This window comes from Castor canadensis, chromosome 16, assembly GCF_047511655.1.
Source record: "Castor canadensis chromosome 16, mCasCan1.hap1v2, whole genome shotgun sequence".
NCBI lineage: Eukaryota > Metazoa > Chordata > Mammalia > Rodentia > Castoridae > Castor > Castor canadensis.
This window is the reverse complement of record NC_133401.1, coordinates 7340162-7363244: the sequence shown is the minus strand read 5'-3', so window position 1 is coordinate 7363244 and position 23083 is coordinate 7340162. Positions and strand designations below refer to the sequence as shown.

At 54.3% G+C, this 23083-nt stretch overlaps 2 protein-coding genes across 3 annotated transcripts; both read right to left on the bottom strand.

Annotated features, from left to right (window-relative positions):
- Positions 1-2914: 2914 nt before the first annotated feature.
- On the bottom strand, positions 2915-11719 carry Aplp1 (amyloid beta precursor like protein 1). Of its 2 annotated transcripts, none has more exons than XM_020168084.2 (17): positions 11553-11719; positions 10495-10638; positions 9688-9820; positions 9366-9478; positions 8971-9104; positions 8673-8857; positions 8120-8250; positions 7696-7770; positions 6742-6900; positions 6535-6663; positions 5692-5791; positions 4656-4763; positions 4217-4243; positions 3966-4036; positions 3712-3774; positions 3437-3580; positions 2915-3334 (listed from the first exon to the last, which is right to left on the bottom strand). In XM_020168084.2, the coding sequence occupies exons 1-17, from the start codon at positions 11700-11702 to the stop codon at positions 3236-3238; spliced, it is 1965 nt and encodes a 654-aa protein (XP_020023673.1). In that variant the 5' UTR covers positions 11703-11719; the 3' UTR covers positions 2915-3235. The 2 variants fall into 2 exon arrangements, with proteins under 2 accessions (XP_020023673.1, XP_020023683.1); XM_020168094.2 differs by having other exon boundaries at positions 4217-4240.
- A 1772-nt stretch (positions 11720-13491) lies between these two features.
- On the bottom strand, positions 13492-20317 carry Kirrel2 (kirre like nephrin family adhesion molecule 2). Its single transcript, XM_074057001.1, has 15 exons — positions 20103-20317; positions 19790-19939; positions 18976-19125; positions 18656-18816; positions 18157-18307; positions 17741-17846; positions 17247-17395; positions 16913-17040; positions 16690-16822; positions 16325-16425; positions 15948-16167; positions 15374-15478; positions 14950-15053; positions 14581-14646; positions 13492-13980 (listed from the first exon to the last, which is right to left on the bottom strand). The coding sequence occupies exons 1-15, from the start codon at positions 20152-20154 to the stop codon at positions 13645-13647; spliced, it is 2112 nt and encodes a 703-aa protein (XP_073913102.1). The 5' UTR covers positions 20155-20317; the 3' UTR covers positions 13492-13644.
- Positions 20318-23083: the final 2766 nt, after the last annotated feature.

The following is a 23083-nucleotide window of genomic DNA, read 5'->3' as shown; positions in this document are numbered from 1 at the left end:
TGTCTTCCGCCAGCGTGTGTATGTGCTTTTGCTTATGCTGACGTAGCAGAGCTGGCCTGTGAAGAATTCATATGAATATGCTGGGTTTCATTGGTTTTAAGAATTTTCTTCCTTCCTTTCTTTCTTCTTCTTCTTCTTCTTCTTCTTTTTTTTTTTTTTTTTGCAGTACTGGGGCTTGAACTCAGGGCCTTTAAGCCACTCCACCAGTCCTTTTATGTGATGGGTTTTTTCTAGATAGGGTCTTACGAACAATTTGTGTGGGGTTGGCTTCAAATGCGATCCTCCTGATCTCTGCCTCCTGAGTAGCTAGGATTACAGGCGTGAGCCACTGGTGCCCAGCCCTAAGAACGTAATTGAAATTGGAATTCATCTTACAGTCAGTCGATTCTGTGACATGGTTTAGTCTTTGTATATTGACACGATAAACCCCAGAGGAATAATATTTGGAGGTGGAGCCCTCATGATAAGGTTAGTGACTTTATGAGACGAGACTGGTGGTGGTGGGAAGCTTGCCGCTCCTTCTCTGTTTTGTTCTGACACAGCAAGGTGGCCGACTGCATACCAGGAAGAGTGCCCTCATCAGACACTGGGTTTGCTGATACCAATATTGAACTTCCGAGCCTCTAGAACTATGAGAAATAGGTGTTTATTGTTTAAGTCACAGAATACCACCGTATTCTGTTATAATAGCCCAAACTAGGACATGTATTGACAGTACACACACACACACACCACTAACGTGATAGACTGTCCCTGAAAAACTGCAGGAAGAATTAAGAGCCAGAAGCCAGTGGCTCACACCTGTAATGCTAGCCATTCAGGAGGCAGAGATCAGGAGGATCGTGGTTCAACGCCAGCCCAGGCAGATAGTTCATGAGACCCTATCTCAAAAATACCAACACAAAAAAAGGGCTGGTGGAGTGGCTTAAGTGGCCAGAGCGCCTGCCTAGCAAGCATGAGGCCCCAAGTTCAAACCCTAGTGCCACCAAAAAAAAAAAGAATTAACAAAAGCATCTTCAATGTGAAAAGAAGGGTAGCTGGGGGGAGGGGTGCAAGGGGATTAAATAAGCAATAGCAAAATAATATTTTCATAATACCAGCAGTTTAAAATTAATTAGTCTGAGTTTTACCGTTAAAATGTAAACTTGAAGGAACCACACGCTGACCGTATTGAGAAAAACGGCGTTTTACTTCCAGCCTCACCGCTTGGACTCCTTACCTGTGGCCAGCCTGGGGCTCCCTCGTGGCTGTGAAAACACAGGGGCAGCTTTTCCCTCGCCGGTGGTGGGGGTGATGGCCTCCTGTTGGGCCTCCGTGTGACTGATGTAGAGGGACGGACCGAGCGCCCCGGGGAAGCCGCGGCATCGTCGGAACAAAGGCGTCCTTCTCCTTGCACCCAGCAGGTGTGTGTTTAGCACACAGGCCTCCATCTCCATGAACGCATTGAGAAGAGGCTCTGCTAACTCGTAGGGCCTTTGGGAGAATTAGAAACGGGTACTCCCTACCCAGAGCCAGCTGTCCGAAAATCACGCCACAGATGGACATTAGCGTGTGGCGCGCTACCGCCACCTGCTGGGTAGTTGTGGTAAAAGGCAAAGCTACACTAGGAGGCAAACGGGTTGCCTGGACTTTTGCAGAGACAGAGACACAGAGAGAGAGAGAGAGAGAGAGAGAGAGAGAGAGAGAGAGAGAGAGAGGGAGGGAGGGAGGGAGGGAAGAAGGAAGGAGGGAGACTCTTTCTATGTAGCCAGAACCTATGGCCTCCTGACTCTGCCTCCCAAGTGCTAGGATCTACAGGCAGCCTGCAGTACACAAGTTGAACAGTGCATTGAAATAGGCTTGAAATAGACAGCAGGTTAGTAAAATGGCCAAGAGTACACGTGGTGGAGCCAGGCTTCCTGGGCTGAATTCCTAGTTCCCACTCTTCCTAGATGTGACCTTAGGCACGTGGTGTAACTTCTCTCTGCCTCCATAATTTCATATTAGACAGGGTCCATGAATTCCTTGTACGGATGGACACGATTAAGTGCACAAAGGCATGTAAAGCCCTTGGGGACACTACCTGGCACAGGGTGAGCACCCTGAGAGCTTGCCTCCATGATGTTTAAAAAACTTATTTAACTAACAGGGCCAGGTATGGGGGGAGGCAGAGACAGGAGGATCAGCTGAGGGAAAGTTAGCGTAAGACCCTCTCTGAAAAACAAACTACAAGCAAAAAGACTAGGTTGTGTAGCTCAAGTGGTAGAGCATTTGCGAGGCCCTGAGTTCAAGTCCCAGTACCGAAAAACAGACAAACACAACCAAAAACCCTTTGCTAGGTGGCAGGCACAATAGCAACCCTTTTGGTTCTCCTAACAACTGTTTTAGGACAGGTAGCAGTACATGGACAGCGCTGACTTCCAACTGTCACACAGCTGGTCACGTGAGGCTGTTCCCACAATAGGTGCTTGCAGACATCACATATGTCTCTCTGGGACATGCAACTGGACTTCAACACCCCAGGGGGCTTCCTATCAACTCCCTAAGAAGCGATGGGGACTTTGCGGTGTGGGAAGGGTGGTTCAAACCCTCATAGGGTTCTCAGACTGGGGTATGCTGTGTGTGATTGTGTGTAGTGTAGGGTAAGTAGAAGGTCCAAGCCCAGCCTCCTTGGGGTGGACCCTGGCAGAAAGCAGATAGAGGCCTGGAAGTCGTGGTCCGTTCAGCACCACGGAAAGCTCCCGGGCAGAGGCAGAAAGCCCAGCGGAGGCCTCTGAGCTCCGCCCCCTGGATGCCAGCCCCTCCCACGGACCCCGCCCAGATTTAAAGCTCCATCCAGTTCAAAGACATGAGGGAGGCTGGGGCAGAGACGAACACTGCACTCAGCCGTGCTTACACACAATTCTGACTCTCCATAGAGACACAAGATGGCCTGTTGGGGGAAGAGGACTTTATTGGGATGTTAGTCGGAAAACCATGGTTAGGTGAACTCCAGGGAGCAACAGACACTAGGACCAAGGTGGTGGTCAGCTTAAGGAACAATAAATTAACTTATAAAATAAATTAAGGTGAAGAGGTCCCAAGTGGGGTGGCAGCTGGGGAGACTCAGGGATTTCTTAGGGACAGACTTTGGAATTGGAAAGGGGAAATAAGAATGAACTTGTCAAGACCTCCCTCCCCCAGGCTGGGAGTTGGGGTTTTGGGCTCCAGGAAGAGGGGCGGTCTGGGCTCAGCTAAAGGCATCAAGGGGGCAGGTTCAGGGTCGTTCCTCCAGGAAGCGGTAAGTGGGGTTTTCATAGCCATGCCGCTGCAGTTCTCGGAGCTGCTGCTCCTCCAGGGTAAGCATGGGGTCCACCTGCAGCAGGGGCAAGGGAGGGCTTGTGCATGGCGCTGGCCGCACCTGGCTGCACAGCTCCCAATCCACCCAAGCCCACACCATGTCTCCACTGTGCCTTACCTCCACCACTCCATGGCTGATAGCCCCATAGGGCTTCTTTCTGCGCAGGAGCAGCACAGAAAGGACGATGAGGGAGCCTCCTCCCGCTCCCATGATCAGCAGACCAGACACAGCCTCCCGGGATACCCCTGTCCCAGCTGGTGCCTATGGGGAGAGGACATGGAACCTAGGGCATCTTTGAGGTTCACCAGGCTCCTGTGTGGCTTTGGGGACCACAGCCTGGACACTGACCTCTGACCTCTCCCCTTAGGCACCCAGGATCTGCCTCCTCTTACCAGCTCATCTCTCTGAATCTCCGAGGAGTGAAAAGGAAAACCCCTTGGGACAGACGCATTCACCTGGGGGAACAGGAAGTGTCATGGACCCCAGTCTCCTCCCCACAGGGGCCCAAGAGGGCATGTCCCAGGATGTTCTTTGTCAGGCCCTTCTTCCCTCAAGTCAAGGAACTCCCAGCATCCCTCCCCTCACCACCAGAAGTCCAGGCCCCCTCTTGTCCTCCCTCAGGACCCCATAGGTCCCACATACTTACCTTTTGCTCATACTGTTCCAGGGCGGACATCTTCTCTTTCCCAGAGGACGCGGCATCTTGTTCTGTGGACCCTACCCCCCAAGTCCCATCTCACTCTTGAGGGTCCAGAGTGGGCCCCACCTCAGGAGGATTCAGAAAGGGATAGGACTCCACCCCAGGATGTCTGTGGTTCCCAATGCATGATTCTTCTCCATTTGGGGTTTAGAATTCAGTGGGATTTAGGGGCTGCGTCTATGCTGAGTGACACTCACCTTTTGAAAGGGTCACAGCAGCATCTGCTGGAAGCCAAAAGAATGGTAAAGAGGAAGCCATCATCAAAGAAAGAGTGAAGAAATACCCTCCCAGAGACCGAAGAAGGGTGACAAAGGACCTACAAAGGACTTCACATCCTGGCATCCTCCCCATCCTCTCTCACTGACACCCCTCAGACTTTAGGAGATTGGAAATGAGGTTGGAACTGGGAACCTGTAACACAAGCTACTCGGGAGGCAAAGATGAGGAGAATCGCAGTTTGAGGTCAGCCCTATTTTGAAAATACTCAACACAAAAAAAGGGCTGTTGGAGTGGCTCAAGTGGTAGAGTGCCTGCCTTCTCCTAGAGGAGGAGGAGGAGAAAGGAAGGGAAGGAGGGGAAATGAGGTTGGAGGCTTGTCCCCCAAAGTCTGGGGTCATCCATTTTAGGCTCACTCACCATCTTTGGAATCCAGAGGTTGCAGCCCACCCTTGTCCTCGATGCTGCTTCCAGGCACAGTGGCTTCCAGCTCATTGGGACCCGGATGTTCAGAGTGAAGAAGTTCCTCTGAGGGGAGAATATGCAGAGAGGTGGTTGATGTGGTGAGAATAGGGACTTCACAAACAAAGTGGGGTGCTTAAAGGGCACCCTAACAATTAAGTGGTTAGGAGATCAGGTACACAGCAGAAGCAGCCCCATGTGTGTGGTAGCTCTAAGTGTAACCTGGCAAAGTGGGGAGCTGGGTGGAGGCACCCCTGGCAGGAAGGATGGAGGTTGAAGTTTTAAGAATCTGGCTTTCTTAAATATCAGGCTGTTTAGGGTTAGGTGTGAGACATCCAGGAGGAAGTCACAAAAGATCTGGGGGCTGTGTAAGATCTCACTTTCTGGTATTCATGTTTTGTGTAAGCTGCATCTCTTGAATCTTGACTCAGTCTGTAACTTGTTCTAACCAACAGAATGTGGGTCTAAGCCTTAGGAAGGTCTGGAGGGGCTAGGGATGTAGCTCAGTGGTAGAGCTCTTGCCTAGCACACACAAGGTCCTAGGTTCTATCCCTAGCACTGAAAAATATATATGTAACTGGCCTGAGCTGTCACATAGGAAGTCCAGTTACCCGATGGACACCACAGGAAGAGGATCATGGGGAAAAGAGGACCTGAATTTACTTGGAGAAAGAAAGCGGCCCATTTCCCAGAGACCCCATCCCTAGATGACCAGGTAGCTAAATACAGCTGCACACTTGACTATTGGAAAGACCAGAAGAACTACCCAGCTGAACCCAGACCAGATGGTGGAATCATGAGCAAAGAAAAACAGCTGTTGGTTTAAACTAGAAAATTTTAGGGTGGTTTATTACTCAAGAATAGATAACTGACACCCAGCACAACAATAATAAAAAAAAAGGATAGATAACTGAAATGGAGGGAGGAGGTTGAAGGTTGGGCCAAAGTCTGCCCTCAGAGATCGAGAATGGGGACCAAGGGTAATGGCACTCACGGATCAGGGGCCGCAGCTCCTGAGCCAGCTGGGGGTTCTGGTCAAGGAGCCCCAGGCTCTGATTCATCCTTTCCTCAATCACTTGAAGGTGGGTCTGCACCTGTAGGGAGTAGGGATGAAGGCTGAACTGGGCAATGCAGGCTGCAGAAGAGGAAACTGAGGCAGAATGAAAGAGGAATTCAATAGGATCCCCCCCAAAAAAGCAGCACATATAACAGACAGGAAGTAGCATACAAGGGTTGTGAATTGGGCCATAGGAGGAAGGAAATTGAAGGAGAAGCAGATCACAAAGAGAAGGAAGAGATGTACACAGACTGGAAGAGAGAGGATTGGGAAGGAAGGGAAGGAAATGAGTGGTCCCTAGGACATAGGAGACAAGGTGAGTACAGAGGGGAGGAAAGAGAGATTAGTGGTCAGAAAGTAGCATCTGAAGACTAAAAAATAGAGTTGAGGAAGTTCCAGAGATAGGCAGTGGGTCTGAAGAGTAATATAGAAATGAGAGTGGTTCAAGGGCAACACTTGAAGTTCAAAGGCACAAAAGAAAGTACTTGTGGACAGGAAGACGGTGGCTGCAAAGCAGAGGTTTCAGGGAAAACAAGCTGGGCTAGGGAGGAAAGAGGGCTGAGGGACAGGAATAGAGTTCAAGGCTCAGGAAGAGGATTCTGGGAAAGGAAATAGAAATCCAAAAGATAGGAAGTAGAGAAACAACAGGAAGTTGAGTTGAGGGACTGGAAGGGGACTTGAGGCACAGAAAGGAGGTTCTAGGCATAAGCAGGGTGGCAAGGGTCAGGGTGTGAGGGACAAGAGAAGGGTCTGAGCAGGGAGCTGGACGTATGTGAGCACCTGGAAACGCATCTGCTGAGCCTTTTCTGGATCCACAGCAGCCACATGCTGGTAGTGTCGCAGTGTGTGCCTTTGCTCCTTCTGCTCTGCTCGCAGGTAGCGCCGTAGGGCCACCAGGACACGCTCTGCCTGTGGGAGGGTTAGAGACTGCCCAGGTCTGCCCTAGTCCTTCTCACCTCAAGCTCATCACCCCCGGCTCCCCCCTACCTGAGGTGGATCTCCCTGCAGTGCTGCCAGGAAACCTTCCAGGGCTGCCCGGCGCTGGTCATTGATAAGGGCGATGACCCTGGTGGCATGGGTCTCCACCAGACGCTGTCGTTCACCAGATACCTGCTCCTCCAGGGTCTGCAGAATGGACTGGAAGTGCTGGTGAGGGGGTGAACACAAAGTCAGGAGAGGTGAAGATGGGTGAAAGCCCCATCAAAGAGAGTCTGAAAAGGTATGGAGGGCCATGAATGGGGTGCAGTAGGTCTGGTGATGACTCAGCCAATCTGGGTCAAAGGAAGGGCTATGGGGCCAGGCAGAGTGGGGGCAGGGCTAGGCCTACTGGATGCCAATCTGAGGGTGTAAATTTTAAGATTGGGTGGGAACAACCAGGGAACAGAACTGATCAACATTAAAGTAAAAAGGACGAAGCCTTAAAGAGAAGGCAGGGATAAACCAGAGAAAGGCTGTGCCTCTGGGAGACTGATGGGGTGGGACCAAGAGGAATGGAGGCTGACATGACTGGGGTCCACCAAGGGGTAGAGGGAGCTGGAGTCAGAATTAGGGGGCTGGGTTTACTAAGCAGGGACTGAGCGAAAGTGAGACCAGGCAAAAGAGAGGCCAGAGGGGTGGGGCCAGAGTCATGGGCGGAGCCTCAGAGGGACATGAATGCTTGAAGGAGATGCTGAGAACTGCCTGGTTATATCTGCAAGCAGCTTGGCTCAGAAGAGCTGGTTTTCAGAAGAAAGTCAAGTTAAGATAGGGTTAAACCTGGCCAACCTGAAGAGGGGCACAATGTCAGGTCAAGAAGGCCAGGGCAAATGTAGGATGGGACTGGGAAAGGCCAAGGTAAGTAGGAAAGAGTTGAAATGGATGGGACAGGACACAGCTAGAGCCAGGCTGAGACCATGCACCCTGTGGACAGGCATTAATAGGTCTCACTGAACATTGTCCTACCTCATTCAGGGCCTGTCTGTCAGCTTTAGGCAGATTCTTGGATTGGTTGTCAGCCATGGCCCATTCACGCATCACCTAGAGGAGAGGGAAGATTCAGGATCCTGGAATCTACCCTGATCCACAAGGTGAGTGGCCCAACCACTCTTCAACATTCTCAAGGATCCAGTGCCCCTAGGCTCATAGCTGTTGGATTCCCAAATAGGAAACACACACAGGGAATTTAAAGTGGACAGCTTCCATAGAATCTGGTGGCATCTCTGTGGGATTTCAGGTGGGTGAGGGAATCCCTGGTCATCTTAGGGGGTGGTAATGAAGGAGGCTTGGGCAGCCTTCAGAGGTAGTATCGATGTGTTCCTAAGGAACTTCCTGGTGTCCAGGGAGCTCTGTGGCAGTGGTAGGGTCTTGGGGTCCCCAGTATCATCACCTCATTAATCTGGCGCATTCTACGTTCTTCCAGGTCCATCTTGGCTCTCAGAAACCCTTCATGCTCACTGATTTCCCCAGGCATGCCGAAGTAAACATCCACACCGTCGGTGGGCCTTGGTGTGGGAGTGACTGCAAAACCAGGGATCAGGTGAGCAGGTCACTTTTCCTATCTGGAGAACCACTTTCTGAGAGTGCTTTGGTACCATGCATGTATCCAGTTTAGCAAAGCTGCTGCCTGGCATCATGGGAGATGTAGTTCTTGATGTGGCCTATTCTTTCAAAGCTCAGATGCCATTATACCATCTTCTGAGCTTTCCCAAAAGGATCCTTAGGACCTACCAAATGGTCCCTCCACTTCCAACTATCCCAAACTACCTGTCATTTCGCATTCATCATAAACTAACCCTTCCACCTCTACTTTATCCAACGCTTTATCCATTGCCCCCAATTGGGCCTCTGCCTGACAGGTCACTTCCAAAGGTGGCCCCACACCAGACTCCCCCAAATAACCCTATCCCCAATGATGAAGAGGACTGGGAAGACCGCCTCACCTTTGCTGATCACTGCAGGAGTATGGGAGCTTGTGGGTGGGACCCTTTCCTCCTCTTCTTCCTCTTCAGCCTGAGGGGGCTCCACGAAGTAATCATCCAGGGGCTGCAGAAAGGATTCTTCCTCTTCCTCATCCTCACCCCTCTCGGTTCTGCCCGCCAGGGGCCAGGAGCGGGTGGAAGGGTCACTGAAGGAGCAGGAGAAGACTCAACAAGTAGGATTCCAAGTCCCAAGTCCCCAGCCTTCCATCCCCTGCCTCAGAAGCCCGGGGACGGGCTTGGAGGGTCCTGTCCCACTCACCCAACTGCTGTCCCAGATGGATTGGTGGTCACTGGAGGGGGGCAACACACATACTCCACACCTCGGAACCTATCTGCGCCACAGGGTAAAAGCATGCCGGAGCCATGCAGGATGAGGCCCTGGGAGCTGCAGGCCTGTAGGAAGATGGGGCCCAGAGGCCAGGATTATGGAGTGGAGGGTATGGGTAGACAGCCCAGATGACTGGGTCTAGGGGGTTAATACGGCTGAGAGCCTGGTTTCCTGGTTTTGGAGGAAGGGGCTGAGGGATGGAATTCCTAGATCCCCAGAGGGAAGAGGGTCTGTAGTCCAGACTCCTGGGTTCTGAAGGTTGTTAGGGGCCTGGACTCCTGGGTCCTGAGTGCTGGGAGCGGGAATGGGTGGGTCAAGATCCTGACCTCCTGGGCCTCCCGATGCCTCCGGGTTGAACTCTCGCACTGGTCCATGCGCTCCTGGTGCAGGAACCGGCAGCCTTCTGGCACCAGCAGAGCCTCGCTGACAAATTCACCAGCTGAGGAATGGGGGACATCAGAGTGAGATTCTCCCACAGCTGCCAGCCCCACCTTCTCAGACTCCAGATAGTTATCCTCAAGTCTTCTCTGCCCGAAGCCGCTGGGGATGCACCCATACCTCTAAATTGGCCCCTAAACAAACAGGGACTCAGAACCTTGTCTCTCAGAGACTCCTGCTTCTGTTCTCCACCCCCAGCCTGTGACTCACGTAGGCAGCGGAAGGGCACAACCTGGTGGTGGGGATGGGCACAGCGGCCGCCCCGGGTACCCCCGCACCAGCGCTCCATTGGGATAGCCTGTGCCGCCTGCTCCACACGTGCGATGCGCAGCTCCGGATACATCTGGGGGCACCAGGGAGGAGCCGTCAACCCGCTGCCCCATTCCTGCCAGCCATCCCCGTCTGCTGGGTTTATTATTCGTGCGGACAGCTTCTCCCTAGGTCTTGATTCTCTATAGATCCAGCCTTAGGTATCTAAGCTGCTGGTGTCCATTGGCCACGCCCCCTAGGGGGCTGTACCTTAAAAATGTCATCATCTTTACGCTCAACTTTTCTGTCCAGTATCTTTACGAAGATCCCTCCGCCTACCCATAAACCCAATCTCTCTTAAGTCCACTTTTCCGGTCACTTACTCCCCCAAAGTCAGGTTGCCCCATCTCTTTCTTGATACTTTTTGGTTTTGGTGCTGTCTACTCGTTTTGGCTCCCATCTTTTTGTCTTGGCCACTCCCACCTATACCATTTATCAAAGCCCAGCGCAGATTTCTAAAGCCCTCTTCACTGGCTATCTCGGTTAGCCGGCGTCTTTGCGCGGTTCTCCTCACTTCTGACTTAGTTTCTCAGAACAGATTCTGCCTCTCCAGGTCATTGGCCACGCCCCCTAGCTTCCCTGGCCTGCTTGGATCTCGCCTGTCTCCAAACCCCCGCCGTTTGCAAGTCTAGCTTCTTGGGGGTGACCTCGCGGTGTCTTGGACCCGCTTTCCCGCCGACCAAGCCCCTCCCCGTAGGTCCCGCCCACCTGTCTGCAGTACTCCAGCACGCGCTGCGGGTCGCGCAGACAGCGTCGAGAGCGCTGTGGGTCTGGTTCCCAGAGGCCGGTGCGCAGGTCCCGGTGAAGGGTTAGACGCCCGCATAGTCCAGCCACCTGAGCCGACCCCGGATCCTAAAAGTGGAGGCGGGCCGGGCAGTGAGGGACGTTAGCATACAGGTCGCCCTGCTTGTTTGCTCCTTAAGATCCAGTCAGTCCTCCTCCCCAACCCCCCAAGTACCAGCTCCTTCCCCCCCCCAAAAGGATCGCACACCCTTCTAGGTGGAGGGACCGTTCCCTAGGAAACAGCTCCCATAGGGCGGGCGCCCCAGCTCTCCCGTTGCTAGGGCGACCCAGGTCCCCCGGGTTTGTCGCTGCCTTGTTGCTGCGGGAACAGGCTCCGCCCCCACCCTTGCGCAGCCGCGCTGGAGCCCGAAGGGGTTAAACCTGAATGGTGGGGGAGGAGGCCAGAACCCAGGCGTTCTGGCCCCTCCTCCCTCCATCCCTAGTTCAGTATCCCATTGCGGGGGTGCAAAGACCACAAGGCCTTGCTTCTCTGCGGGCCTGGACACCGGGCCCTTGAGGACTGGAGAGCTACTTCCTAGTTGGAGAGTAGTGGCTAGAGGCCTGGACTCCTGGGTCCTGGGAGCCTGGGAGGGAGGGTCTTCACATGGGTCCCAAGGATGCAAGGGACCTGAATTCTGGGATCCAAGTGCCCTGCTGCCTGGTGGGTCCTATGTTCAGGTGGTGAGGGGTTGGGGCCGAGTCGACTAGGGCGAGAGGGGTGGGCTGGACTTCTGGAACCAGAGGCTCTGGAAAAGCCAGGACCTAAGCTGCGGGTGGGAGGGGGCTGGGACCGGGGACGACAGATGACAGGGAAGCTGGGGCCTGAAATCCTGGGTTCATGAATACCCAGTGCTGTTGGGGGCGGGGAGCAGGCCACCTGGCTGAAAAGACTGCGCTTTCTGCCCGGGACATGTCCGCGCCGGGGTCCAGAGAGGCCCGGTCCCGCCCCTTCCCCCATCCCCCAGGACCCGGCCCGGCCTCACCTCGGCCGCGCCGGGACTCCCACCGGCCAGGCTCCCGACGGCGAGCTGCGCGCGCAGGAGCAGCAGCAGCAACAGTGGCAGCAGCAGCGGCAGCGGCGGCGGGCCCCGGCGACGGCCTGGACCGCGAGCGGCGGGGCTGGCGGGCCCCATGTCCCGGCCCTCGCGCCCTCACGTCCCCTGCACTCCCCCGGCCCTGCCTGGCCCCAGCGGTGACAGGAGCTCCCAGCGCCGCCGCCGCCGCCGCCGCCTCCTCCCGCCGCCCCCGGGCTGCGCCGGCGCCGCCAGCCCCGCCCCGCGCCGGCCCCGCCTTCCTGGCCAGGACAATAGCGTGGTCGCTCTGCGCAGAGCCGAGCAACTGGGAACCCCGGGTGCGGGCCTGCGCCAGGCCCCCGCCCCTGGAGAGTCCGGGCGGCCCACCCCGTGCAAAGGCCTCGCCACGAGTCCAGATCGTGGCTTCTGGAGGTCTGGATTTTCAATCCTCCCTCGGGACCTTTCTCCCAGACGCCACAATCGGCTTTGTCCTCCTCCAGGAGTGCCAGCATCGGACCCTCACCCCTTCAGTAAATTGAGGGTCCCAGCAATACGTGCCTCCAAATTTTCTCCAATCAGGAGCGTGACAGTTGAGACCCAGTCTCCTTCTCTCTCAGATCCAGTAGCCTGAGCTCCAGGCCCCTTCTCCCTCAGGACCAGAGACCAAGACCCCCACCCTTTCTCCTTCAGACCTAGTTCAGTCTTTCTGCCCTGTCTGGACCTTTCACTCCTAGCTCACGGATCTATGAACCAAAGCCCCCAGGCCCTTTCTTTCAGGATGTCCTGATTCAGGCCTTAGCATTTTATCCCTCAAGGACCCAGAACCTCAGGGACAAGGTCTGAACCCCCATCCTCACTCTAAGGACCGAGGGCCACCCCACGTTTTCTCCCCATTCTCCATCTCCTCTGTGACCCTTCAAATGAGAGTATAGAATTCTGTTTGCCTTGGCTAACTGGGACAGCCCTGACCTGTGTGTGAATCTATGTGGACTTCTATGTGTGTGCCCTGTGGGCACCTGCCTGCATGTGTGTCTATGTTTCTGTTTTCAACTGTGTGTGCATGTGTTTGTGTTTGTGTAGATGTATGTTAAAAGAACTGAGCGTGCTAAACAGGTAGAAAAAGCTGACAGGTGGCTCACCTCATAGACTGGAGTGGAGAAAGAACTTTGGGATAAGCTTGAGGGACTTCCTTGATGGAAAGAAATAATATGAGGAATCAGGTATGATGGTGCACACCTGTAATCCCAGCTAAGTGGGAGGCAGAGATAAAAGGAAGGTGGCCCAAGACCAGCCCAGGCAAAAGTGAGAGACCCTATCTGAAAAATAAACTAAACCAAAAGGAACTGGGGATATGGTTCAAGTGGTAGAGATTCTGTCTAGCAAGCGTGAGACCCTGAGTTCAAACCCCAGTATTGCCAACCAAACAAAAAACCACCACCCAAGAAATGATGTCAGGAGAATCCCCAAGGCATATTTGCCTCTTTGGCTTTTTTTTTTAAATTAAACATAAATATTTTTGTCACCAGATTCCCCTTCACCTCCACAGTGGTAGTTTTCATACTATTCCCACTGCATGGGTCCAGTTCTTTCTGAGTCTTTAAGGGAGATGGAATCAGCTTGGGTTCCCAGAGAATAAAAGGCTATGTTGGCTGCACTTCCCCTGGCCAAACAAAGTGCCCCTCAGTGAAAGCCAGGACAGAGTGGGGCCTGTATTACTTTCCATCTTGATTTTCCCTATATTACCTTTCTTCTCCACGAAGGTGGTCATCTTGGAATATCTTCTCTCAGTGGCTAGAAATGATTTCCAGCACTGCCCCTTCACCCCTTGTCCTCCTCCCTCTGCAAAGGGCCTAACTGCCATCTTGGATATCTTTTCCACAGGAGAAAAGGTGGGCTGACCACACTGCAATGATCTTGACAATTGTAACGACCTCCCCTTCCCTCAAGTTCAGTTTGGGAGGAGTAAGGTTGTCAACTTGTTCTGGTTCTTCAGAAATCAGGACAATGCATCATGGCAAATTGAAGATCCCAGACCTTTTTAGCTGGAGCTAAAAGACTCATGTCACACATGAGTCTGAAGACGTTGGTGGCTGGGTGTGGGGAAAGAAGCATAGGGGAAGGGGGGAGTCCCGGAGGCCAAATCTGGAGGTGCAAAGGATGTGGGTTTGATGTAGTTGGTGAAAGCTCGAGGATGAGGTGTGGTGAGATAACCTGCCCGGGCTCTATACAGTCTGCAGGAGGGGACCATGTCCAGGTGGGGGTTGAAGTCATAGTAGGTAGGGGTCCCTGGAAGTCCAAGTGGGGAGGAGGGTGGCAGGAAGAGGCCTCCTCCAGGGGCTTCACCAAGGCTCAAGCTCACACTGACTCCTCGTACCTTATAGTAACCGTTGGTTGGGTCCTGAGGGACAAATGGGATTTGGTAAGGTATGTGAGGGATACAAGGAGGTGAGACACATCGAGATGGAGCCAGACCTAGAGAGAGACAAAGAGGCAGAAACAGGAGCAGGCAGGGATGGAGAGACAAAGTGAGGCAGAAAAACAGCCACAAGATACAGAAGCACAGAAGAAGATAAGATAAGCAGAGATTTGTCTGCCAGAGACAGAGAGCAAGACAGAGACAGCAGGAGATGGCTATGTGGAAAGAAGATACAGAGGGAAGGAATCATTCATCTGCCTAACAACCCCGAGGCTTTGATTCCATGTCACGCTCTGTGCCTCTGGTGTCCACCATGTCACCAGGATAGATCTGAACTCTGTTCTCATGGAGATCCCACGCCAAGAGGTAAATGATGAATCCTGACAGAGCCCAGAGGAGACTGGAGAAAGTACAGTCAGTGACAGGAAGAGATAAGCAAGTGTAATCATCAACGGATAATGCACACCTAGACCGTGGAGCTGCGTGAGATGGCCTAGGAGGCAGGGCGAGGTCTTAGCTCTAGGGGGACAGAATGAAAGGGTGGAGACACCATGAGGGAGTCCCTCCCTTCTCACCACTCACCTTAGTCTCCAGAGTCCCTTTCTCATCCAGAAGCAGGTCACTGTGGCCAGTGGGCACCCTGGAGCCCTGGGGTAAGGAACATGGTGAGAGGGAATGGCCAGAGGATCATCCTGCTCCAGTACCAGAAGCAAGATCCTTCAGCCTGCCATTGGCAGTCAGGGAGGAGGGATGGCCTGGGAGTACCTGGAAGCTGGGGTCTGGACTGAGGACAATAACGAAGGCCGTGGGGACATGATTGGATCAGGGACATATTTGGAGTTAGGCAGACATTCGGGTCTGGGGTCACAGTTAGGACTCGGGTAGTGTTTGAGTTTGGAGTCTCGGCTGGACTCGGTTATTATTTCGGGTCTGGGGACCCTGGCATCTTACCCGACCCTCGCCACTGCCCGTCTCCTCCTCTTCAGGGCCGCGTGAACTGGAGCCATCGCTGCTTCCTGGGATTCGCACCAGGTTCTTTTGCTTGGAGAAAGAGGCTGAGGCCAGGGTTAGTGAGAGGCGGAGATCAGTAATGGGCGGGGTCACGATTTGTGGAGACCAATAAGCGAGGAGAACAAGGACTGGGCGGACCGGATGGGAACCAATGAGAACCCTGGCCTGGGAGGCAGGGACTGTGAGCCTGAGGAGACTGAGTTAGGGTTGATGAGGGAGTCTTTGCCAGACGGTCTGCCAAGCCCTGCGCAGGGTTGGAGAGACCAGCTTGGGGCGGGTCCCAATTCTGCAGTCACTTGGCAGGGCATGTGTGGGGGTGGAGGGGTGGGAGTTTGGGGGCTGAGGTGGGGCTCAAGGCACTGACCCTTGCCGTAGCGCCAGCAGCAGAGGGCCACCCCAGTGATGACCATAAGGAGCGTCGTGGCCGCAGCCGCTACTCCAGCCACAATGCGGAGGGTGGGGAGCAAATCTGCAGAGAATAGAGGGGAGGTCCTGAGAAGAGGAACGGCTGTGGAACCTAGGGGACTAAGGGCTAGGGCTTGACATCCCTAGGCTCAGAAGGTTAGCAAGTTTGGGGACTCCCAAGGTTTGTTGTATCCATGAATTTGGGGTTCCACAAGTTTGAGATTATGTGAGCTTAAAACCCCTGGGTTTAGGGAGTCTTGGAGTTTGAGGGTTTTTCCTTGGCAATTTCCCATATTTGGGTTCCTTTCATTGGGATTCCTAAGTGTGAGTGGTCTTTCAGTTTAGGATTCTTTATTTGAAGAAATTTATTGTTTCGGGGTCTTGGAATTCATGGAATCCATAGTTTTGAGATTCCCAAGGTTTAGGGGTCCCTACATTTGAGGATTTTGTAGTTTGGCAGCCTCAATCTGGGGATCCCTGCTTTTGCAGAGCTTGGAATCTACAGATTTGGGGTCTTTGGGTCAGTCTCTCACCTCTACGGCTCAGAGGGACTCGGATGCCTCTCTCACCCAACCGGTTCCGGGCACTGCAGTTGAAGCCCCTGCTAAAGTCAGACTCCTGCGTCCCCGAAATGTGTAACACAGAGATCAGGCCTGGACCTTGTCCCCCGTGGGCTTCCGGGGCTGGGAATGTCTCCACCAGGAACCTGCCTCGCGACCCCGCCTCCAGGAAGCCCTCATCCCAAGACCAGATCTGCAGGCACAAAGGAAGGAGGGAGATCGCTGAGGAGACTGGGGGGAGGGGGAAGAGCAGGTAGGAAAAAGTCACGGAAAGTCACAGCTGTTTCAGGGGTGCAGGTGGGAAGTTAGGGATCGTGGCTAGGGGTCATGGTAAAGGGATTTTTCCTCACCACGGCTTCTGGGGCAGGAGACGCGAACACCAGACACTGGAGGCGGGCGGGGCCCCTCAAGAAGGCAGGTGCAGAGTGTAAGGCGGTCACTACTGGGGGAGCTGGAAAGGAGATCGTGGGTCACTCGGGAGAGGTCTCGACCTCCCCAAAGTCGGTTGTGGATAAAGCAAGGCCAAGCTGTACTCTCCGCCAACCCCAATCAACCAGGCCACCCCCCTCCTCCAACAGGTCGGCTCCAATCTCCGGACCCTAAAATCTATGAAGTTACGTTCAAGGCCACGCCCTCCTCTCCCATTAGACCTCTGCCCTCGGTCCACTCCCTATCCCAGGACCCTCCGGGGTTCTACAAAACCCCACTCTCTCACCGTTCACGGTCAGCCTAGCTTCTGCCATACCGCCCCCCAGGCCCGAGCGCCCCGGCTCAGCCCTGCACACATAGTCGCCTGCATCCTCGGGCCCCACCGACGGAAGATGCAGCATGGGCCCGGAGCTCAGCACCTGAGACACGGAAGGGGCATCAGAGGTGGATCCTTACGAGAAAGCCCGCCACCGGCAGCTACGGGACACAGGCCCCAGATCGGGCTTCACCTGCGCGTCACCGCGGCGGGTCCAGGTTACCCGTGGGAGCGGGTTCCCACGCCAGGCACAGCGGAAAGAGGCGTCTTCCCCCACGTCCACCGACACGGGCTCCGGCTTTGCCTGAAGAATGGGTCCAACTGGAGGAGGGAGAGGAGGGGTCACGTGGCGGAGGCGGAATGTACCCTCAGGCTCGGGATCAGCCTTTCAGAAACATTTCCAATGGCAAGAGTATAGGTCTACGCCCCGGCACACCTTGGCACAGCCAAACCCTGTCTACATTTGGTTTGGGTCCCACCACAACCACGCCCACTTTGGCCACACCCACGGCCCCGCCCCTGCTCACACAGCACGTCCAGCGCGGTGCTGCGGTTGGCGCTACCCACGGCGTTGCTGACCTCGCAGGACACGGGCTCAGTCAGGAACGAGGAGTCCGCCACGATCTCCAACCTTGGTCCTCGGGCCCCGAGCACCGGGGAACCCCCTTTTGCCCACCTGCGGAGGTGGTGGTGCTGTTAATGTTATCCCAGCCCTCACCAAGGCTTTTGTTTTGTTTTGTGTGTGTGTGTGTGTGTGTGTGTGTGTGTGTGTGTGTTTGTGGTACTGGTGTTTGAACTCAGGGCTTCACCCTTGGGAGGCGGCGCTCTACCGCTTGAGCCACTCTGCCAGCCCTTTTTTTTTTTCCCAGATAAAGGTTTCTCGAACTATTTGCCAGGGCTGGCCTGGAACTGCGATCCTCCTGATCTCTGCTTCCTGAGCAGCTAGGATTACAGGCATGAGCCACTGGCGACCGGCCTAAGGCTCTGCTTCTTTCTGGAGAGAGGCGATCTTTGTCCTCACCTGTAGCCTGTAACAGGAGGCTGGGCTGTGGCCTGACACAGGAAAGTGACCTCTTCTCCTTCCTGCACAGTCTGAGGCTCAGCAGACAGAGTCACCTTTGGAGGGTCTGTGGGGGTTGGACAACTGTTAGGTGGACAAGACCTAGAACATCTCCAGAGTAGGCCAGTCCCCAGTCCCCCACACCAGGAACCTGGGTCTCTAGTTCCCTACTTCCTTTGAGACATGAGTCTTGAGTTTCTGGTTTCCAATTTCCCAGGTACCCCACTGTACCATCCCCTCCTAATCTGTCAGATCCAGGAGTCCAGGCCCTAAACTTCCTCTTTCCCCAAGGATCCCAGGCACATGGTCCCCTCTGTTCTCAGACCCAGGAGTCTGAGCTCCACCCTTGCTTCTTTCCAAGGGCCAAGTGCACTCACACTGCAGGCTCAGTGTGATAGCTGTGTCCCTCCCTGTGGGCAAGGCCTGGCTCCGGGCACGGCAGACCAAGGTGGCTCCATCATCATGGCTGGAAGGGGTCAGGAATAAGGTGCTCTCCACTGACCCAGTGGTCCCCTCCTTCATCAAGGTCTGGAGGTTATGGGTAATAAGAAGAATGATTCATTTATCCCTTAGATACACTTATGCTAACTATGTGTTAGACACCTTACATGTATTATTTAATCTTCACAATTACCCTTATGAGATACACACCACTATTAACCCCACTGTACAGATGAGGAAACTGAGGGACAGAGGTTAAATAACACACTCTACTCAATCAATTAGTAATCATCTGAACCAGGATTTGAACCTAGGTAGTCTGGCCCAACCCTTGAATGCTTGCCTGCTCCTGTCTTCTCTAGATGAGCTTATGATTAGAGTGGACCCTAAGTTTCATTGAATGAACAAGGGCTGGCAAAGAGGTTTGGACTTGACCTGGTAAAATGTGGTCCCATCCAGTCGGATCCCATCTCGGAACCACAGCAGCTCAGGAGTGGGATGGGCATCCCCGCGGCTCCGACAGGTCAGATTTGCAGGAACTCCAGCAACCAGGGACACAGAGGGGCCTCCCAGCACCTGGGGGGCTTCTGGAGGAACTGCATGGTAGGTCTTTAGGTCAGAACTGGATTGTAGGGCCCAGAGACCCTGTCTCAGCTCCAACCAACCACTTCCCCAGGCTCCCAGGGCTCTGATTCTCCCAGCTAGTATTGTCTGTCTTCCTGTGCTCCCAAGGGACACGTGGACTGGGTCCTCACCCAGCACGTGCAGTTGGGCTGGTCGAGATCGGAGGCCTGCTTGCGTAGCCTGACATTCATACGTTGCTTCATCCTCTAGCTCCACAGGCCTAATGTGGAGATCATGCTGCCCACTGGCTGCCTTCCCAGATATCCAGTACCGGGACCATCCTGGAGTCAGGGAAGAAGCGGTCACATTGTAGTTCTGAGCTCCTGGCCTGGCTTTATCCCCAAACATCTCACACCAGAAAATGGTCCCTCAAGTTCTACAGTAAGACACTATTAAGAAGTGTGCACTGGGTCCAGAGAAATTCTAACCCCCTCCCAATGTATCGTCACTGCAAACTTAGGGCCATAGCGTCAGAAAGAAAAGCAAGAAAATTATTATCATAAACCTAGATCAGATATGTCCGTGCTATGATAGGGAACGGAAAAGGGGAGCCCTGGGGACTGACAAGGACCTGGGTATTGTTTACATGGCTGTCTATAATTATTTGGCAATTTGTCCATTTATGTTTATTTTCTACTTTTTTTTTTTTTTTGGTGGTGGTGCTGGGGTTTGAACTCAGGGCTTCATGCTTGCTAAGCAGGTGCTCTACCACTTGAGCCACTCCACCAGCCTTATTTCTACATTTTTATAATATTTTACAATAAAAAAAATCCCCAGTCTTTGAGTAACTTCCAAAGAAGCAGTTCAAAAACCAGGTCTGTGAGTGTTCACCTGAACCCACCAATTCCTCAAAGTTGAAAATGTCACAATAAAAACTTCACACACAGGCCTATCCGGCAGCCCCACTCTAGTGCCAGCCCCTCTCGGAGTAGAGGACAGCCTCACCTGGCAGGTCCCTTTCGCCCCCTAGAGCCAGCCCGTCCTTAGTCCACTGCACAAGGCCCCTGTATGCGCCCAGGGCACAGGGCAGACGGGCTTCCTCCCCCAGCAGCACCACCAGGTCCTCCGGTTGTTGCAGGAAATGAGGCGACGGGCCTAGGAGAATGGGGGACAGCGGAACTGAGCTGAAGTTCCTTATTCAGGACCAGGAATCCAGTCCCCAACTCCCTCATCGCTGGGACTTAGAAACCCAAGCTTCCAAGTTCTCCTTAGTGGGACCCAGTAGCCTCAACCCCAGCCTGCGCTCCTCCTCGGGTACCTGCACACCCTCTGCAGCAAAAGAGGAGGAAGAGGAGGAAGGGGACCAGCATCCTGAGTGTGTGTCCCCTAAGGTCCCCGAGACTTCCAGGTGGCACTGGCTTCCCTCCAACTTCTTCTTCGGCAGCACACCTCTCACCACGCTGAATCGGACCCCACTTCGCGCCCCACTCTTCGCCCCAGGCTGGAGTCGTCGCAAGTCAGCCCACCGCAGTCTCCGCCGCTGTCTCTGAAACGCCTGTGGGTTCCGCGCGCTCGGTGTGCGAGACCTCGGGAGGGCGGGGTCCGCCCGCCCCGCCCCCGCCCCGCCCCGGAGACACGCCCTCTTCCCATTGAGAAACTCCCGCAGCCCGCGGGGGATGAATGGGGACTCGCAGCAGGGTCGGGTTCCCGCAGCGGGTGGGCGCCCCAGCCCAGTTGGGGTCTGGGAGCCTTAACACCTGGGTCCAAGGAGGGGGTCTTGCCTGGCTTGGACACCTGCGTCCTGCTGGGATTGAGGGGTGGCGGGGGAGGAGGAGGAGGAGAGAAGAGAGTGGAAGAAACTTGCTCAGCCCAGGTCCTGGAGGGACTGCTGAGTGGAAACAGAGCTATAAATGGGAGCCTCTGGGGCCTCGCCAGTTTCCTCGCCTTGGGAAGGCGGGGCTCAGGACTCCCAAAGGCCTCCAGGTCGGGCAGAGGGCACCAGATGCTGGAGGGCCAGTTGGGACCCCTGAGAAAGGAGGGCTCAGCGCCCCACATCTCAAACATCCTCCTCAGAACATCCCTTTTCTGCTGCCTTGATATCGCTGCAAACTGTAGCAAGCCATAAGTCCCAGGAATCCAGTCTTCCAGCCCCTCCTTTCCCGGGACCCCTCCGTCCCGGCCCAGCCCCTCTCCCCACTCTGCAGCCTGGGCCCCTTGGCCGTGGTTGCCCGGCGACGGCTGGGAGACGGCGGCGGCCGGGCTAGGGGCAGGCAGGGAGGCTGGGAACCGCGCAGCTTGTCCTGACGGCTCCATGCAGCCCAGCTGGGACATTCCCACGCTGCGCAGCCGGCCGAGCAGGTGGGAGGGACCCTGAGCATCCTGAACGGAGGTGGGAGGGGGGTCTTGGATCCTGGGGCTGACATTCCTAGACCTGTAGAGATTGAGTGTTCACACTTAGGTCCTCAGTTGTTTCTGAGCTCAGACTCCTGCGTCCCTAAGCGGCAGGCGGTGGTTCAGATCAGACTATGGCCTGAGCTCCCAGTGCCTCCAGGCCAGCAGGCATGGTTCATTTGGGAGAGTCAGAATATCTAGTCTTAAATCTCAGAGTTAGTGGATTTAGTCAGCAGTCTCTCTCCCGCCCCCACACAGGCCCAGGAGGATTTGAAAATTAACAGTGAACATCTGTCCTAAGTCTCTGGGAAGGAGGCAGGAGGATTGGAGACCTGGGTCTGTGGAGAGCAGGGCTGGGGGCCTGAACTGCGTCTGACAGAGGACGGTCCTGGACCCAGACCTCCTCCTGTTCTGGGACCCCCGGCTTCTGTGTTGATATCCAGCGCCTGGATTTTGAAGTGGGATGGACTCTTGAATCTTGGGGAGGAAGTCAGGTGACGAGGCTGTTTTTCCAGACACCTAACATACTTCCCCTTCCTGGATCTCTGGGCCACAGGCATGGAAAAATGGAGAGCCTGAAGTCCCAGGGGCAAACAGAGAAGGAAAACAGCCAAAGTAGAGAGAAGAAGGTTTGTGCTAATTAAAGTTTCCAGCAACCGATCACCCTGGGCCCCAGAGACACCATCTGGTATGGCCCTGTGACAGAACCCCCCGGGTTTGTATCCCACCTTTTCCCCAAGAGATGGGGAGGCAACTGGAAAAGGGAATGTGGGAGGAAGGCAAGGAGTCCACAATGGAGGTGAGGGCGAAGGACCAAAAAGGGGGGATGGCAGGAAGGGGGAGCAAACGAACAGTTGTAATTCCTGCAGGAGATAAGCAGACAGAAGGAGCTTATCCCACGCAAGTGTGCACACTGGGTGGTGAGTGCAGGCCAGCCAGCATATGGTTATAAGATTCAGGGATGAGAATCAGGACTCAGAGCTAGAGAAACTAATGAGAAAGAGGCACAGGCAGAGATTGAGTGGGCATGGATTTAGTGAGCTCCTGGTGAGGTAGCAGGAGCAGTAGAGATAAGAAGAGAGACAGAAAGACCGAAAAACAGAGACACAGACAGAGAGACAGTGAAATTGTTAAAGGCTCACTGAGATTTAACCATTTAATAAAGGGAGGGAGAGAAGGAAAGAGGGAGGGAGGGAGAGAGAGAAAGGAGAAGAAGAAGAGGAGGAGGAGGAGGGAGGGAGAAGGAGGAGGAGAGAGCAAAGAGATGGAGAAAGATGGAAATGGGTGATGGACAGAGGGAGAGAGATATAGAGGAAGGAAGAGAAGGGGCAGATGATGACAGAGTCACAAGGGAGCTCCCATGGCCTGTGCCCAAGGGCACCCATGCTGGGCTCACCACCACACATGATCACTGGCAGACTTGCACCTTGTCTTGCACTCCCACTTCTCTGGCTGCCCCATACAATGCACACTCACACCGAAGGCATTCTTGCATACCTACACATTCCAATTGTCTTTTTTTGAGATACTGGGATTTGAACTCAGGGCCTGGAGCTTGCTAGGCAGGTGCTGTACCACTTGAGCCATGCCCACAGCCTTTTTATTTTTTTTTTGGTTCAGTTATTTTTCAGGTAGGGTCTTGTGTTTTTGCCCAGGGCCACCTTCTGACAGTGATCCTCCTACATATGCCTCCTGCCTAGCTGGGATTACAGATGTGTGCCACTACATCTTGCTTGTTTGTCCAGATGGAGTTTTGCTAACATTTTGCCTGGGCTGGCCTGTGGTTACCTCCCAAGTAGCTGGGATTTCAGTCATGAACCCCTTTGCTTAGCCACTCCACATGCTTTTATAAATCACAATTCACTCATAACCTTCTCCCTACACATGCATCGTCATACACTCACATGT